The sequence below is a fragment of the Hemiscyllium ocellatum genome, chromosome 6 (genome assembly GCF_020745735.1).
Source record: "Hemiscyllium ocellatum isolate sHemOce1 chromosome 6, sHemOce1.pat.X.cur, whole genome shotgun sequence".
Lineage (NCBI taxonomy): Eukaryota > Metazoa > Chordata > Chondrichthyes > Orectolobiformes > Hemiscylliidae > Hemiscyllium > Hemiscyllium ocellatum.
The window spans coordinates 3,087,902-3,105,669 of record NC_083406.1 but is presented as its reverse complement, the minus strand read 5'-3'; the positions used below and the strand labels follow the sequence as shown (position 1 = coordinate 3,105,669).

General features: G+C 39.4%; 1 protein-coding gene across 4 annotated transcripts in view; it reads left to right on the top strand.

The window, feature by feature from the left end:
• tpp2 (tripeptidyl peptidase 2) overlaps positions 1 to 17,410 on the top strand; it is a 98,832-nt gene extending 81,422 nt beyond the window's left edge. For 3 of the 4 annotated variants that reach the window (XM_060825799.1, XM_060825798.1, XM_060825797.1), the window contains 6 exons: positions 1,429 to 1,574; positions 4,167 to 4,263; positions 10,829 to 10,959; positions 12,657 to 12,864; positions 14,258 to 14,377; positions 15,875 to 17,410. In XM_060825799.1, coding sequence (XP_060681782.1) covers positions 1,429 to 1,574; positions 4,167 to 4,263; positions 10,829 to 10,959; positions 12,657 to 12,864; positions 14,258 to 14,377; positions 15,875 to 15,964 — 792 coding nt within the window. In that variant the 3' untranslated portion in view covers positions 15,965 to 17,410. Of the gene's footprint in view, positions 1 to 1,428; positions 1,575 to 4,166; positions 4,264 to 10,828; positions 10,960 to 12,656; positions 12,865 to 14,257; positions 14,378 to 15,874 lie in introns of those variants that run through there. The other variant, XM_060825800.1, reaches the window with a different exon arrangement.
• Positions 17,411 to 17,768: the final 358 nt, after the last annotated feature.

Genomic DNA, 17,768 nt, shown 5'->3' with positions numbered 1-17,768 from the left:
AAATGAATTCCTGCTGTCCTTCTGTAAAATGCACCACATAAGTCTCATTTACTGTAAGGACTTAACAGTCAATCCTTTCACCCCTACATACAGAGAAGGTCTTGCCTGTTGAAATTTGATGCAGAACATTGTAAAATATCCCATTACCAGCCAATGGGCTTCTTCAATGAAATGATTTCTCAACCTCTACGCAAACAACAATGCCCTGCTCAATGTAAAGGAAAGCCCAATCTCAAATAAAGTCCAAGACAAGAGCAGGCCAGTCACCCCTTCTGGTATTGAATGATGTCATTGCTAATCTGTGACCAGATTCCAAATATATACTGTTAGTGCCATTGGTTAACAGAAGTTTAAATCCTGGGTTTCAAATTAAGAATAAACCCAGTATCACTTGCCATTTGCAGGTTCAAAATTTCTGTCAAAAACCAAAAGAACTGCGGGTGCTAGAAATCAGAAGCAAAAACAGAAATTACTGAAAAACTCAGTAGGTCTGGCAGCATCTATGGAGAGAAAGCAGAGTGAACATTTCGGGTCCAGTGTCCCTTGAAAGATCTGTTGACCCTTGGAAATCAGAAGAGTAGTGGAAGCATTACTTGAGTCCTAATCATAAAAACATAACCAAGTACCATAACATGCAGTTCTGAAGTGCTTTTAACAAAAAAAAGTACATCATATGAGCTTTGCCATTGCCAAGCAAAGGCTACAGCTAGTGGAAAGCTGACCAAAGTTTAATCAATGGGCTAGATTTTAAGTATGGGTTCCAGAAAGAAAGGCTAGTGCAGATATTTAAGCGGGGAACTATACGGAGAATTTAATTTTGATGAATGAACATGATTAGTGATGGAGGGAAACGCACAAAAGGTCAGAGTCTCCGGAATGGAGAGCTTATGAAGTCTTGTAGAGCTGAACAGTATTGGAAAGCACCAAGCCATGGAGACATTGAAGCATTTGGAGAAGCATTCCAGATTTGAGAACATTATTTGGCAAAGGGATTCTTTACAATCTAAAGAGTAGTAAGGCAAACAGCACAACAGCTGGTACTTCCTTTTTTTTTTATTTGAATCCTAGCTTTCAACTCTTAGTGTTTTTCTTCACAGTTCCTTATTTAATATCGTTAGACATCTTGATTCCTCAATATATAAATCGATTTCATTTGAAAATTATCTGTCTCATATCTTTGGAGATTACCATCACTGGGCAAATTGGAAGTGAATGCACAGTAGCATCACATTTAAATTGATGCAAGTACTGAGATTGGGTCAAGTAAAAAATGTATTTTTCCAATTAAGTTTTATAAACACCTCAGCTTTGTAAATATTATTAAGTTATAATCAGTGTGAATGCTGGGAATAAGTATTTCTTTTTGTTAAAATTAATGGAGTCATAATATTTGGATTTTTAATTTTTTTTCTCTCTGTTACATAACAGGACATGGTGTCTGTGCAATATCATCTTATACCGTCTCCAAATAAGCAGAAGAATGGAACCAAAGAGAAAGATGTGGATAAAGAGAAAGATGCAAAAGATGAGTTTGCTGATGCTCTCAGAGACCTGAAGATACATTGGATGGCCAAGTATGTATTTGTTTTTTCCAGAACACGCCTACCTTTAGGGATGAGTGGCCATAATATGATAGAATTTTATGTTATGTTTGAAAGTATGTTTGAGGTAGCTCAATGTAAAATTAGTGTGTTAAATTTAAACAGAGGAAAGCATGAAGTGCAAATTAGCTAAGATAAAGATGTAATGGTACATCAGAAATAGTTTGTAAAAATTATGACATAATTTACAGCAACTATACATTCTTTAAAGACACAAACACTCAAAAAGGTTAGTTGGCTGTGACTAACAGAGAAAATTGAGGTTTGTGTAAGATTAAAAGTGGCCTATAAATTGCTAGATATAATAATAAGTCTGAATTTCAGGAGGATTTTAGAGTATACCAAGGGAGGACTAAGAAACGACAAAAAGTAAGGAAGAATAGAATAGAATATGAATGTAAACTAACAAAGAACTCGTAACAAACTGGTGTAAAAGTTTACACAAGTGCATATAAAGGGAGCATTTTGCTAAGTTAATGTGAGTCCATTGCAGACAAGTCAGGAGAATTTATAATGGGGGACAGAGAAGTATCTGAGGGGTTAAATGTTTATTTTGTGTCTGTCTTCACTGAGGAAAGTATTATAAATCTCCCTGTATTAGAGATCTGAAGACAGGGGGAAATTAGGATTTGAAGAAAATCAGTATCAGTAAGAAAGTTGTTTGGAGAAATTAATGGGATTGCAGATCAAATCCTAGGACTGTGATATTCTCCATTCCAAAGTGTGAGATTCACTGGCTGGGCCACTTTATTGCTTGGCCATGTACTGTAGGTAGACCACAATATCAGTGATTCTGGATTGACTCCTGAAGATTGGAAGTTAATATGTGTTACCTGACTATTTAAGAAAGGAGGGACAGAACACTGGTAAGTACAGACCTATAGCCTTTTCACTAGAAGGGAGAATGCGAAAATATTGTAAAGGGTGCAATAAATCGACTTTTGGAAAATAATGATCTGATTTAGCGTAGTCAGCATGGATTGGTGGATGGAATTTAGATTAGATTAGATTACTTACAGTGTGGAAACAGGCCCTTCGGCCCAACAAGTCCACACCGATCCGCCGAAGCATAACACACGCATACCCCTACATTTACCCCCTACCTAACACTACGGACAATTTAGCACGGCCAATTCACCTGACCCGCACATCTTTGGAATGTGGGAGGAAACTGGAGCACCTGGACGAAACCCACACAGACATGGGGAGAATATGCAAACTCCACACAGAGAGTAGCCTGAGGCGGGAATTGAACCCAGGTCTCTGGCACTGTGAGGCAGCAAGGCTAACCACTGTGCCACCGTGCCGTCCCAACAAATCCACTCTGAAGAGTAACCCACCCAGACCAATACAACTAATGCTATGGGCCATTTAACATCTTTGGACTGTGGGAGGAAATCCACACAGACACGGGGAGAATGTGCAAACTCCATACAGACCGTTGCCTGAGGTTGGAATCGAACCTGGGACCCTGGTACTGTGAGGCAGCAGTGCTAACCACTGAGCCCCTGTGTCTGCTGGAATATTTTGAGGATGTTACTACCAAAATTGAGAAAGGAGAGTTGGTGAATCCTTGGACTTTCAAAAGCCTTTTATTGAAGTCCCTTAAAGTCGGCTAGCAGGATTAAAGCATGTGGCATATGACTTCATAATTTGACATGGATTAAGAATTGATTAACAGGAAAATATACGGGTCATTCTTGCACTAGCAGACTGTGCCTATGGGCTACTGCAAAGACCAACACTTGGGCCCCAGCTGTCCATTGTATAAATCAACTATTTGAATGTGAGTGCTAAAGGTAATACACTAAGTTTGCCAATAACACGAAGCTAGAAAAGTGCGACGTGAAGCAGTTTCAGAGTATCTTTAAAGAGACAAATTTTGTGAGTGGGCAAGAATATAATAGATGGAATATAATGTAGACAAATAAGAGATTATTCATTTTGGTAGGAAGAACATATATGCAGTGTTTCATTAAATCATAAAAGATTAGATGCTGTAGATTTGCATGTGAGCCTGGGTGTTCTCATGAATAAGTCACTGAAGGTTAACATGTAAATACATAAATATTAATGAATTGAATTAGTTTTATCGTTACATGTACTCAAATGAGTACAGTGAAAAGTTTATAAGTCTCCACTTATGTGCCATATTACAGACAAAGGTATCTAAGTACAGTTTCTTCAGTTACAGATTAGTTACAGTGTAATAATGTTGGCAACAAGGCATTATCTTAGGTACAGAGTACCTGCGTACAATCCTTTGTAACAGAATAGAGAAATGAAGAAAAGTTACATTCCACCTACACCTAGTATAACCATAGGTCAGAGAAACTAGAAGCAAAGTTAGAAAGACAGACATCAAACAGGCGAATGGAATGTTAGCATTTATTACATAAGATTTTGAGGGCAGGAATAACAAAGTCATGTTTGAATTGTAGAAAAGCTTAGTTAGATTCCAGCTAGAGCATTGTGTGCAGTTTTGGTCTCCTTGCCTTAGGAAGGATATTATTACCTTAGAGAGAGCGCAATGATGGTTCACCAGATTTGTTTGTTTTTCTTTAGATTGGACGTGAATACGCTGTATGAAGAATTGAAAGAGTCTTATCCTACGCATCTTCCTCTATATGTTGCACGATTGCATCATTTGGACAATGAAAAGGTTAAAAAACATTTGAAAGTTGTTTTAGCAATGCACAGAAACATGCAAAAAGTTAAGAAAATTTAACTTGCCTCAATGCCAGTGAGTGATGTGACCTTGTGCTGCTCCAAACTCTGTAACTACTGCCCAGGCTTCTCTGAAGTTGCCCAGAGATCTCTCCTTGACCCCTCTTTTTGTAAAGACATTATCTGAAGGCACAGGGTCAAATTTCAGATATATGATATACTGTATACTGATATCATCTGGCTCCACTTCTTAGTCATAACCCTTGACCTCTAATTAAGTCTGTGCACTTAGACTATCTGACAGTCATCAATGTGCCAAACATTTCTCCAGATGACCATATGGAAGAGTGCTTTTTCGGTCCCATCTCCCTAGCCACATCTTTATTATAAGTGAAATCTTGGCATTCTGTTTGACCCAGGGATGAACTCCAGTCCCACATGTTATTAATTACCAAAAATAATTATTTCCATGTAACTTGCAGCACAAGCTAACCACCACCACTGCTGGAATCCTTGTTACATCCTGCTCTATTGGAGGAAACATTCGATTAAGCAGTTTCCTTTATTTTGAGGGCTAATTGATTTTCCAAACTTTGATTAAGTATTATTAATGCACATGCTTTTATACTCATTCTATATTTGGCTAAAACTTGAGTAGTTGAGAGGAAGTGATTTGGCTGTTGCTGAATGACTTTGTGGTTCATTTAAAATGTTGTGCTGCAACAGATTGCTTCCAGACATTATTTGTGGTATGTAGTCTTCTTTGCAAGTTTAGCATGTGGGAAACTGAAGAGCGGTCGCATGTATTCTCCTCAGCAAAGAGATGTGCTCTCAGCAAGCTGCCATATCCACAGATAGTCTTTCAAGGCAATCCTCTTGCTTTGACTTTAGCAACAGTACATCATCATTTCACAAAAAAAACTCATTGAAACCTGCCAACTGCTGTAGACACAAAAGCAATGTTAAAGTAGAGCATGAACAGCACATTCCAAACTCAAGGTGCAGTTGATCACCATCAGCAGCTCATGCTGCAGTGAAATTGCCTCTTACCCTGGCAGAGATCACAATCCCTTCATTTTGTGGCACCTGTATGCAGCCTGTATTTTACTGAGTCAAAGGTTAACTCATAAGATCATAAGACTAAGAAGCAGATGTAGGACCTTCAGCCCATCACGTCTGTTCTGCCATTCAGTGAGATTAAGGTGATTGATAATCCTCAGATCCACTCTCCTGACTTTTCCCCATAACCCTTGATGTCCTTACTAATTAAAAATGTCTGTGTCAGCCTTGAACATACTAAATGAGCCAGTCTTGATGGACCAACCATCTCAACCTCACCTCTTCAGGCAATCCCTTCGTACCCGGAATCGGCCTGATGAACATTCTCTGAACTGCCTCCAGTGCCAATATACCTTTCCTTAGATAAGTGACTCAAAACTCTTCACAGGATTCCACCTGTAGTCTGATTAGAGCCATGTACAATTTAAGCAAGAATTCTGTATTTTTGGCTGTCACCATTTAATTAATATTCAATTCCTTTATTCTTGCTGAGAAAGTGCATAATCTCACATTTTCCGGATTATATTCAATCTGCAGAAGTTTCTGTCCATTCATTTAAATGTCTGTATCCCTCTGTAGATTCTTTGTATCATCCTCATCACTTTCCTTCCCACCTATTTAACACCATCCAGAAACCCGGCGATAGTCTATTCCCTTCCCTCATCCCAGTCACTAACATAATGATAAATAATTGCTGCTCCACTACCGATTCCCATTGGCAGACTACTTGTTACAGATTGCCATCTTGAAAATGTTATCCCCAATCCAAACTCTGTTGTATTTTTAGTTAGGAGAAAATGAGGACTGCAGATGCTGGAGATCAGAGCTGAAAATGTGTTGCTGGAAAAGCACAGCAGGTCAGGCAGCATCCAAGGAGCAGGAGAATCGACGTTTCGGGCATGAGCCCTTAGAACATAGAACAATACAGCACAGAACAGGCCCTTCGGCCCACGATGTTGTGCCGAACATTTATCCTAGATTAAGCACCTATCCATGTACCTATCCAATTGCCGCTTAAAGGTCACCAATGATTCTGATTCTGACTCTGCCACTCCCACAAGCAGCGCATTCCAAGCCCCCACCACTCTCTTGGTAAAGAACCTACCCCTGACATCCCCCCCATACCTTCCACCCTTCACCTTAAATTTATGTCCCCTTATATGACTCTGTTGTACCCGGGAAAAAAGTCTCTGACTGTCTACACGATCTATTCCCCTGTTCATCTTATAAACCTCTATCAAGTCACCCCTCATCCTTCGCCGTTCTAATGAGAAAAGGCCTAGCACTCTCAACCTTTCCTCGTTCGACCTATTCTAAAAAGATTCCTGAAGAAGGGCTCATGCCCGAAACGTCGATTCTCCTGCTTCTTGGATGCTGCCTGACCTGCTGAGCTTTTCCAGCAACACATTTTCAGCTCTGTATTTTTAGTTAGTCAATCCTTCATCTATGCCAATGTACTGGGGTGGCATGGTGGCTCAGTGGTTACCACTGCTGCCTCACAGCACCAGGACCTGGATTTGATTCCAGCCTCAGGCACCAGTCTATGTGGAGTGTACACATTCTCCTCGTATCTGTGTAGGTTTCTTCCCACAATGCAAAAATGAGCAGGTTAGCTGAACTAGCCATGCTAAATTGTCCCGTAGTATTCAGGGATGTGTAGGTTAGGTACATTAGTCAGGGGTAAATATAGGATAATAGGGAAGGGGAATGGCTCTGGGTAGGTTACTCTTCGAAGGGGTCCGTGTAGACTTGTTGGGCTGAAGGACTTGTTTCCACACTAGGGATTCTATGTTCTATGATGCTGCTCTAAGCACATTGAATTCTTATCTTATTCAGTTGCCAAACATGCAATATCTTATTGAACATCTTTGGAAATCCAAATATATTATGTCTACTGCTTCCCCTTTACCTGTCATCTTCAAAGAATTCTAAAAATAATTGTCCTTTACATGAAATTGTGCTGACTCTGCTTGATTGTGTTATGTATTTATAAATGTTTTTCTATTGCGTCCTTCATAATGTGCCCATAACGTGTTTCCAGTAACAGATGATAAGCTAACCAGCTTATAGTTGCTTATTTTTGTTTCCCTCCTTTTCTGAATACGGTTCCAGCTCTTTTCCAGAATCTAAGGATTCTGGGAAGATCACAAGCAGTGTTCTATCTCTGCAGCCACTTTCTTAAAATACATGGTTGATACTCATTAGGTCTAGGGACCTACCAGGCTTTAGCTCCATTACTTTATTCGTACTTTGCTGTCCAGTGATAATTATTGTACTTATTTTCAATCCCACTCCCCGCCCTGACATAGAAGCAGAATTATGCCATTTGGTCCATTGAGTCGACTCCCCTTTTGTCCCTTGATTATTTAGTATTTTTGGAATATAGTTGTGTCTTCTATTGTGAAGACAGATGCAAAATATTAATTGAACTCTTCCACCATTTCCTAGTTCCCCATTATTGTTTCTCCTCCCTAATGCTTCAATGCCCTATGTTCACTTGGGAGCTTGAACTTTTTTATATATTTGAAAAAGCTCTTGCTGTTTATTTTCAAATTGCTTGCTAGTTTATCTTCAATTTTTTTTTGATTATTATTCATGACATGGTTCAGCATTCTGGTCCAGAACTCGCATCCATATGTGCAGCAGGTCAGCAATGAGAGGCATTCTGCCAAGTGAAACAGCATGAGAATACATGATCAGTTTTCTTGGGCCATGCTTCCACTGCCTACACTGTTCCAGACTGAGCAGATCTGCAATACCCATCTGAGTGGGCATCAAGATTTGTCATACCCTGCTGCACTCAATGGACATTATCAGGAAAATGTCCTGGCATTACCTTTCAAATGCAAATAAGGGGGAGGAGGATTTCAAAAGCATGTGATACAATGCAGATAGTCTCGTTTGCTCAGACTCAACGTGATGAAAAAAATCAGGGGCAATATCAGTCGCTTCAACCACACTATTCACTGACAGTCCCATGTCTCTGTCTATTTTCCAATACTGATTATAATATCATTTTCTTTCTGACAAAAAAGTTCCAATCCAATTTTGTAAATTCAGTCCTGAAACGATGCTGAAAAATAAATCAATCTCCCCTTTGTGCCCATCATTGTCTCTGGATCTGGGGGGTTAATCTCCAAGTGAAGAGAAGGCAGACGGACGTGAAAGACAACTTGAAGCATCTCTAATCCTACGAGATCATACCCAATAACAAGGTGTGCAGTTTAAAGTATCAGTCATCTGATTAGCTGGCAGAGATTGGAACCTAGCCTGCTAGCATTTTTACAGGATAGCAGGTTCATGTTCCTCAGAGCGCTGTCACTCTCACCAAATGGTGCTTTATCAAGTCCTTCTGATCTGGCTGAAATCAAATTGACAGATTAATGGGATGAGTCAAAAAGTGTGCTGGAAAAGCACAGCAGATCTGGCATCTCAGGAGCATGAGACTCGATGTTTCAGACATAAGCCCTTCATCAGATTCCTGGGATGCCATGGAAACCCCTTTGAATAGCAGTGAGCAGAATTATGATAGCAGCGATCTGAGGTTTTAAGAGAGCCTTCCAACCTTTGAAGCAAATGATTTGTTGCGTTATGGAAACTGTGCTACCCACTGTAAGACATTGCATTTGGGTTCCACAGCTATGCTATTAAACTGTTCACCTGTTCAATGCTGGCAAGGATAGGCTTCAGTTTCTGGGCAAATCCCTGTACTAAGGTGGTGCTGGGCTCTTCCATGCTCTTTGATATGAACCCTGGTTTTCTAATGCACTAAATATTTGATTATGTGCACCAATCAACTTTTCTCTAGCCTGGCCCATCAAAGTCCTCATCTCACTCTCTCTTCAAATGAATTAATGTGTGACCTTGCCAGCTGGAGCAGTAGTACCTTCACTCTTCTTTCCCACTGCCCTGGGTTAGGAGTCTTTGTATCTCATCATGTTCAGACCCCTCCTGTGTCTAACATCTAGAATGTGCATTGTGACTGCAGCAATGAGATAGAATGAGTTTGCCTCTTTATGTTCACTGTCATTTTCCTCTTTCTGTGCTGATTGAAAAGGCTGCATGTTTTGGCTGGCTGAAATAAAATACAAGGATTAGCTCGTGATGAGGAGAGACTAGAAAGTAGACATGTATACTTATATTATCTGCAGCAAGTATGTCTGAGGTTGTGTATGAGGGAGAAATGATATGAGTGAAAGTGAATTCAGAATGCTGATATACTCATCATTGATCCTTCAGCCTGCTTCAGTAATGCCCCTCCCATGATAGCCAGCCATGTTTCTGCCCATGTAAGTTTAAATATTTAGGCACTCTGCTCTGCTCCCCATTCTTCATAGTGGCTTGTTATAATGCACCATCTTCTCCTATAGGAAGGAGTCACACCTGTCACTGTGTGTGGCAGGCTGTGGGATGAGGTTTGCAATAATGCTAAGTGTGTGAGAGTAAAGCCTATGAGTTAAAGGTTAATCACTGATGAGCAGAGATTATTGGTAGATGAGTGAAGGGCGCTGTAGAGATTGACGAGTAGATGAGGGTAGGGAAAGAACTGGTAGGATTTGCCATTTGAAATTGAATTGACACACCTTAATGACACAAGGCAGATTGTTAAACTTAATGCTTTTTCCATCTATTATCTTGCAGCAAAGCTTCTGCTATTGACATCTGCTGCTAGTGATTCCCACTGTTCCTTTAGCATGGTTTAGCATTGGTCTGGTCGGTGTCTTAATTCCTTTCAGTAGATACAAGATGTCCTTCCTCCTTGATACTGCTTGTGAAAGATTTTCATACAATGCAGTGGAGTACATATAGACAATCCTTGATATGTCACAGCTCACATTGACTTGTCTAATGTTCCACACTTTGTGCACTCCCCAATACATCACCCATTTCTGAGGAACAGCTGCCTTTAAGTAGCCCCAGTCATCAGTAATGGCTGGAACTTTACTGATCATTTATAGAGAGCATTTTCTGCACCAAGACAATGAATGGGCTAAAGTTAATTATAATGCACTTCATGCCCATTTTTGGGGTGATCCAATTTCTCCCCTCTTTATCTGTATTCTCCTTGATAATCTTGCAGCCACCACATCTTGCTCACCAAGTCCTGCTCACTAATTTCCTCAGCCATGATAATGAATATTGGTTCCCTGTCTTCTAACGTCATTCTCTCCTATTCCCTGTTCTCCCATGCATCCTGCTGCTGCCATTCATTTGAGAGCCTTCAGTTGACTTGGCTTTCCTCCTCTCCCTGGTAATCTCTCAACATTTTTTCCACCTTAAAAAGACTTCCTCAGCCATCTTTTCAACTCAATTTGCAACCACCTCTATTTCCTCTAATTTGGCTCAGTTTCTATTCCTTCTAACTGACCTTATCCTCTTTTTTTCCCCAGTGCCTCCCTCAAAATGAAACATGTAACCTTCTCTCCACTTAAAGTAATATATAAATGCCTGTTCTCTGTTAATATAACCAATTCAAGGATTCTGACCTCTCTGTCATATAGGACCGAATCAAAAGAATAGATGAAATTGTGGAAGCAGCAGACGATGTCATATCTCATATTGATCAAACTGCCTTAGCCATTCATCTCGCCACGAAGACAGACTCCAGACCTGAAGCTGCTGCTGTCAAGAGGTGCATAATAACTAAGATTTAGTTTGGATTTCCATTGTTGACTTAGAGAAGAGATTTCTGGAAATTAATAATTGATGTCTGTTCATTGTAGTACTGAACATGATCTCAAGAAATTACTCACAATAATAAAGTTTCTTATAATTGTATTTTCTGATCTGGGATTTTGGATGTGAAATTGATCCATAACTCCAAACCTTGAGCTCCTTTCTCATTTTTTTTATATAAATCCAATGGTAAAATAAAAGAGAAAGTAACATTTGAAACAGAATATCTCCATAATTAGAAACATTGCATTTCCCAGTCCATCACTAAACCAGGCTCCCATCCACTGACTCCATCTATACCAGCCACCCCCACCCACTGACTCCATCTATACCAGCCACCACCATCCATTGACTCCATCTATATCAGCCTCCCATCCATTGACTCCATCTATATCAGCCTCCCATCCATTGACTCCATCCATACCAGTCCCCCATCCGTTGACTCCATCTATAGCAGCCCCCCCATCCATTGACTGCATCCAAACCAGTCCCCCACCCATTGACTCCATCTATACCAGCCTCCCATCTGTTGACTCCATTTATACCAGCCCCCCATCCATTGACTCTATACCAGCCCCACACCCATTGACTCCATCTATACCAGCCTTATACCAGACCCCATCCATTGATGCCATCTATACCAGCCCCCCATCCGTTGACTCCATCTATACCAGCCCCCCATCCATTGACTGCATCCAAACCAGTCCCCCACCCATTGACTCCATCTATACCAGCCCTCCATCCATTGACTCTATCTATACCAGCCCCACACCCATTGACTCATCTATACCAGCCCTATACCAGACCCCCATCCATTGATGCCATCTATAGCAGTCCCCCATCCATTGACTCTATCTATACCAGCCCCCATCAATTGACTCCATCTATACCAGCACCCCACCCATTGACTCCATCTATACCAGCCCCCCACCCATTGACTCCCATCTATACCAGCCCCCCCATCCATTGGCTGCATCCAAACCAGTCCCCCACCCATTGACTCCATCTATACCAGCCTCCCATCTGTTGACTCCATTTATACCAGCCCTATACCAGCCCCCCATCCATTGACTCTATACCAGCCCCACACCCATTGACTCCATCTATACCAACCCCCTTCCATTGACTCCATCTATACCAGCCCCCCACCCATTGACTCCATCTATACCTGCCCCCCATCCATTGACTGCGTCTATACCAGTCCCCCCACCCATTGACTCCATCTATACCAGCCTCCCATCCATTGACTCCACCTATACCAGCCTCCCATCCATTGACCCCATCTATACCAGCCCCCCATCCATTGACTCCATCTATACCAGCCTCCCATCCATTGACTCCATCTATACCAGTCCCCATCCATTGACTCCATCTCTGCTTGCCACTGCCTCAGAAAAGCAATTAACGTTATCAAAGGCCCCACCCACTCATCAAAGAAATATACCTTTGTTTTCTGAAACCATCCATCAAAGGGTTTGCTAAGTATTGCACAGACACAAACTACGTTCTGATTTTTCTTACTAAGTTCTTAAAGATTTTGTTCAGCTTCAACTAATTAATTTGCTTAGACAAATGTTGTATTCCAGGAAGATATATCTGTTTGAAGTGCTGAATTGTTTTGTTTTATTGTCTTCATTGTTATTCGATGCTTAGTGATATGGAGAAACAAAAATCCTCCCTGATTGATGCTTTGTGCCGAAAGGGCTGTGCACTGGCAGATAGACTTCTGCAGCTCCATTCACAGGATGGTGCTGCCTCAGAAGAGACAGACAATACAGAAGATGATACCAAAGGCAGTTTCAAAAGCTTGACCGAAACTTTCTCAGAAATAATTAAATGGGCAGAACTCACTGATGCTAAGGTAAAGTTGTTTTCTTCATTTTGTTATTTCTGAAGGTGCAAACCATATATCTTGCTGTGGATTCAATGTTCAAAATTGCCTAGTGGTTACCCAAAGTGATTTTAACTTGGACCAGGAAGTTAAGATTTTAGGAGTCCCTCAGTTTCCAACACATTTATGCTTCACAGTGCTCAAATTATTTAGTTTTTCACCCATAAAGATTGTTATTGCTGTTTGAAATATCCTGGTCCCTTCATCAAAACAATTTGTCATTGTGCTAATACAAAAGAAATGTACTAATGGAACTCTGATTCTGTATCTAAGACCATACATTAGTTCCAGCAGAGAGTGCTGACCTGAAAAGATCAAGTTTAAGTGGAGCTGTGATTTACTTTAAAAGTGGCAACCAGGACTCAGACCGAGAGGTGGTCCTCCCCATTTTTAATCGATCAAATCTTCTGTGCTAAGGCACAAGGGTTAAGGCATGAATCCCATCAGGAAAACCCAAACTAACTAGTTTACACCAATATAATCAAAAGATTAATGACCGCTCCTGTAAGTATCCTCAATGACTGAGATTCCACAATCCTCTAGGCTAGAAAATTCCAAAAAATCTGAACCATCTGAGTAAAAAACATTCTCACAATTTTGGTCCTAAATGCCATCCCCTTTATTTTAAAGTTCTACCCATACATCTAGACTCCTCAATCAGGGGAAAGATCATACTTGCATTTACTCTGTTTATCGCTTTAAGTATTTTGTAGGTTCAATAAGATCACCTTTCATTAAGTTGCTGAGATTGTCTCCGATGCCAATTTATTTAAATAAAAGGAACAGAATTCTTTGTGATGTTTTAGGTCTGACCTAATTAGTTTTAGCAAGGTTTGCCTAATTTTATTCTCCTCTCCCTTTTGAAAAAGGCTGACACTGTTTGCTTCCATAGCGCCTGTTGAACCTGTGTGCTAGCTTGTGATTTATGCACAAGGATGTGCAGATCCTGTGGCACAAAAGTCTGTCTCCATTTAAATATTTTCAGCTCTTTTATTTGTCCTGCAAAATCTGTTATTCTCCCCCACATTATTTTCCATTTACCAGGTTTTGGCCACTCACTTATCCTGTCTGTATCCCTCTGTAGAGTCTGCATTATCCTGTCTATGTCCCTCTGTGGAGTCTGTATTATCCTCACCACTTGCTTTCACACCTTTTTTGTTGGATTATCAGCAAACATGTCAACAGTCCATTCACTTCCCTCATCCAGTTCATTAATATTAATAGCGCAGAGATAAAATGCGAATCCTTTTATCAAAAGTTGGTTAAAATTGGAAAATTGTGGCAAGCTGAAATGTTTCTTGTTTAATTCTGTTTCCTGTATTGCAATAAATCTAAATGCTTTAATTCCTGTTGGTCTTGATAGGTTTTAACTTTTGCATACAAACATGCACTCGTGAACAAAATGTACGGCCGGGCGCTCAAATTTGCAATGAAACTTCTGGAGGATAAGCCAAGTAAGGAAAACTGGAAAAATTGCATTCAGGTAAGACTTATTTGTATTAATTTGTTGCAATAGATGACAACATATACACATGTAAAAGAGCAAGAATCAGTAGCAGTGAGGAGAGATTTATGCATGTGTAAATATTGAATCCAGTAGAAATTCTTCCCTTGGTAGAGCATTTTGGTGGTAGTGATCATAATTGAGTTAAATTTAATGTAGTTATGGAAAAGCATTGCTACTCTCAATTAAGCAAGGCAGATGTTTCTGAACTATGCGATTTATCAAATATGAATTGGAATCCATTGCCTGAAGAAAAATCAGTGTGTTCAAAGATATTTCAAGAGAAAATGGTGAGCAGTCCCACCAAGAAAGAGGATGGAATCAAGCCCCTTTTGCTCACTTGCCCGATTGTCCCAGTGTGTGGTGATTGCCACTTTGGTAACTGACAACTTTGAAGTAACATGAACACTCATCTAAAACATTATTGGACTGCTTGACTATGGTAATCAAGTCCTAACAGCTACTTTAGGATGTGATTGTCATGTCCAGCATAAAGTGGTCCACTTGACTTTTCCATTTCGATTGTGACAATATCCAATTATATCCAAAAGTTTTAATGTTTTCAAGGAGTTAGCTATAGTTTTTGGGACTAAAAGGATCAAAGCATATGGGGAGAAAGCAGGAACAGGTTACTGAGTTGGATGATCAGCCATGATCATATTGAATGGTCGAGCAAGCTGGAAGGGCCTACTCCTGCTCTTAGTTTCTATGTTGCTACATGACCTGACTAACTACCCTGAAAATGATCTTTGGAGGTCACCAATGGAGAACTAAATAGTACTATTTTTAATTGTTTTAATATGGAGGCAGGGGGTCATCGAAATTGACAAGCATGATTATCAAAATCTCTCCCTTTAATTGGACAACAAGGTTGTGAAAATTAAATTAGTTGGTAGTGTTTTATTTGTAATTACATCAAAATTAGAGGGTCACTAGACCATAAGACATAGGAGCAGAAATTAAGCCATTCAACCCTTTGAGTCTGCTCTGCCATTCAATCATGGCTGATAAATTTCTCAAAGCTGAAAAATGTGTTGCTGGAAAAGCGCAGCAGGTCAGGCAGCATCAAAGGAGCAGGAGAATCGACGTTTCGGGCATAAGTCCTTCTTCAGGAATGAACAGGAATTTCTCCTGCTCCTTTGATGCTGCCTGACCTGCTGCACTTTTCCAGCAACACATATTTCAGCTCTAATACTCAAGCATCTGCAGTCCTCACTTTCTCCTAGTTGATAAATTTCTCAATCCTATTTTCCCACTTCTCCCCATAAACCCTTGATCCCTTTGATAATCAAGAACCTATCTGTCTCAGTCTTAAATATACTCAATGACCTGGCCTCCACAGCTTTGTGTAGTAGTGAATTAAAACTATGGTTTTGTTCACCACACACTTCCTATATCATGCAAAATATGTATGTTACTGGTTTGTTGCTCTGTCTTAGATGTTTCCTGTGATATTCACGTGTTTGTTTCACTTAGGTAATGAAGTCTCTTGGATGGAGCCATTGTGCATCATTTACAGAGAGCTGGCTTCCAGTAATGTATCCACATGACTATACTCCTTTTTAGGATAATTGTCACAGGCATCAAATTGATTGAAGAAATTAAATTTAATAATTTTTATACTTTCGTCTTATTTTCTAAGTATTTTGGACTTTTATACAGTATGTTTTCATTCATTAATGGATATAATAATTGTATGACATTTCTGTTACTGCTGTTTGCCATGGCATAATACTTGATTTAAAAATAAATTGTGCATTGTTCAATTTTCCTTCAAAGCTTAAGCAAACAAGGTGCTTAGGCCTCCTAGGTATGATACTGGGTGTTCTTTAGGTTTAATTGTTACTGTTTTAAAATAGATATTTATTTATTGAATAGTCTGGTATTCATTTATTTACATTTAAAATTTATGCATATTTATCAGTTATAACCTTTTTTGCCCTCTACTGGGCACAACTTGTTTGTAATATTTGTCATTTTATCCCAAGACTTAAGGAAATGAGTCTAATTCTAATACCAAACTATTCCTGGGCACTTTCTTTACATGCAATGAAATACCCAGACTGAAACTGAAAAATATTGGCATCTGTACTTCATACATCAATTTCAGTAGGCCTGTGGTGCTCAAATTAAACTTGTGACAGTGTGGAACGGGCAAGTTATCAATGCATTATCATAATTGTTTAGTGAAATTAATGCAGTTGATATTTTGATTGTCTTCTTGGGTAGTTTTCCAATGCCTTACATTTTCATATGAAAAAAAATGCATATATTTAAAGACCTTTAGTGCATTTGTACTTTGCCTCCCCCAATTGGCCCAAGTATGCTATTGAAGGGGAAACAAATTGATATTCAATGCTTTAAAATTATCACTACCTTGAACAATATGATTCCAGTCTGTACAAAAATGAGTAAAGTACAGTGGCATTAAACAAATTTTGCTAAGCAACTCTAATTTCCAATTGGGTTAATCAGAAAATTAAACTTTGAAAATTTAGAACTCTCATCTTGATTAAACCTGAGAGTACAGGCAAAGTTGTGACTGATATAGGAATGGTTTAATGTAATGCATTTATTAAGTAAGTCATACGTAAGGTCTTTTAAAGGAATAATCTGAATAAAGCTTTGCCAAACAAGAAGAATTGTGTTCATAATGCAGGTTGCATGGGTGCAGTGCCATGGTATTGCTACATTTTAAATTAAGGTCCAATATTCTTGTCTTGAATCTGAATACCCAAGGTGCATGTAAAGGCTACATGGGTAGGTTAGGAGACTTGTGAAATGGGTACTGGTATCCATACGTCTGTGGTTGGAAGATTTCTGTGGATGGGGAAACGTTCAAAAGCTTCTTGCAATCGGTTTAACCATTTTATCATTTTAAGATGTGTGGTATACCATTTATTGTTCAAAGACCATGAAAACATGATTACCCAACTTCAATTTAATGTATAAACATGTGTGCTGTAGTCCTTTTTAAGTAAAAAAAATCCAATATTAAAATGCCAAACCATGATGCATAAAACAAAGACTTGTATGACTAAGTTTCTATTTTAAATATACTTAATGATCTTTTCTATAATATTTCCAAACTTTTATTTTCAATTTTGAAATGAAATCTTGGTATGCCAGAAAGTACTGGGAGTTAATATTGTTCAATTTATAACCCAAAGACATTGAAATATAACATTTTAATGTTGTGTAGCACAGTCAGGAATTTTTTCCATTACCTTACGATGTTTGGACATATTGCCCTTGCCACATAGCTACGTTTCTTGTACAATTACTTGAATAAGTTGAATTTTTATATGACAGAAGTGCAAGGCCTGCACAATTTGTTAATAACCAGTTCTAAACCATGTATTTTGGTTGC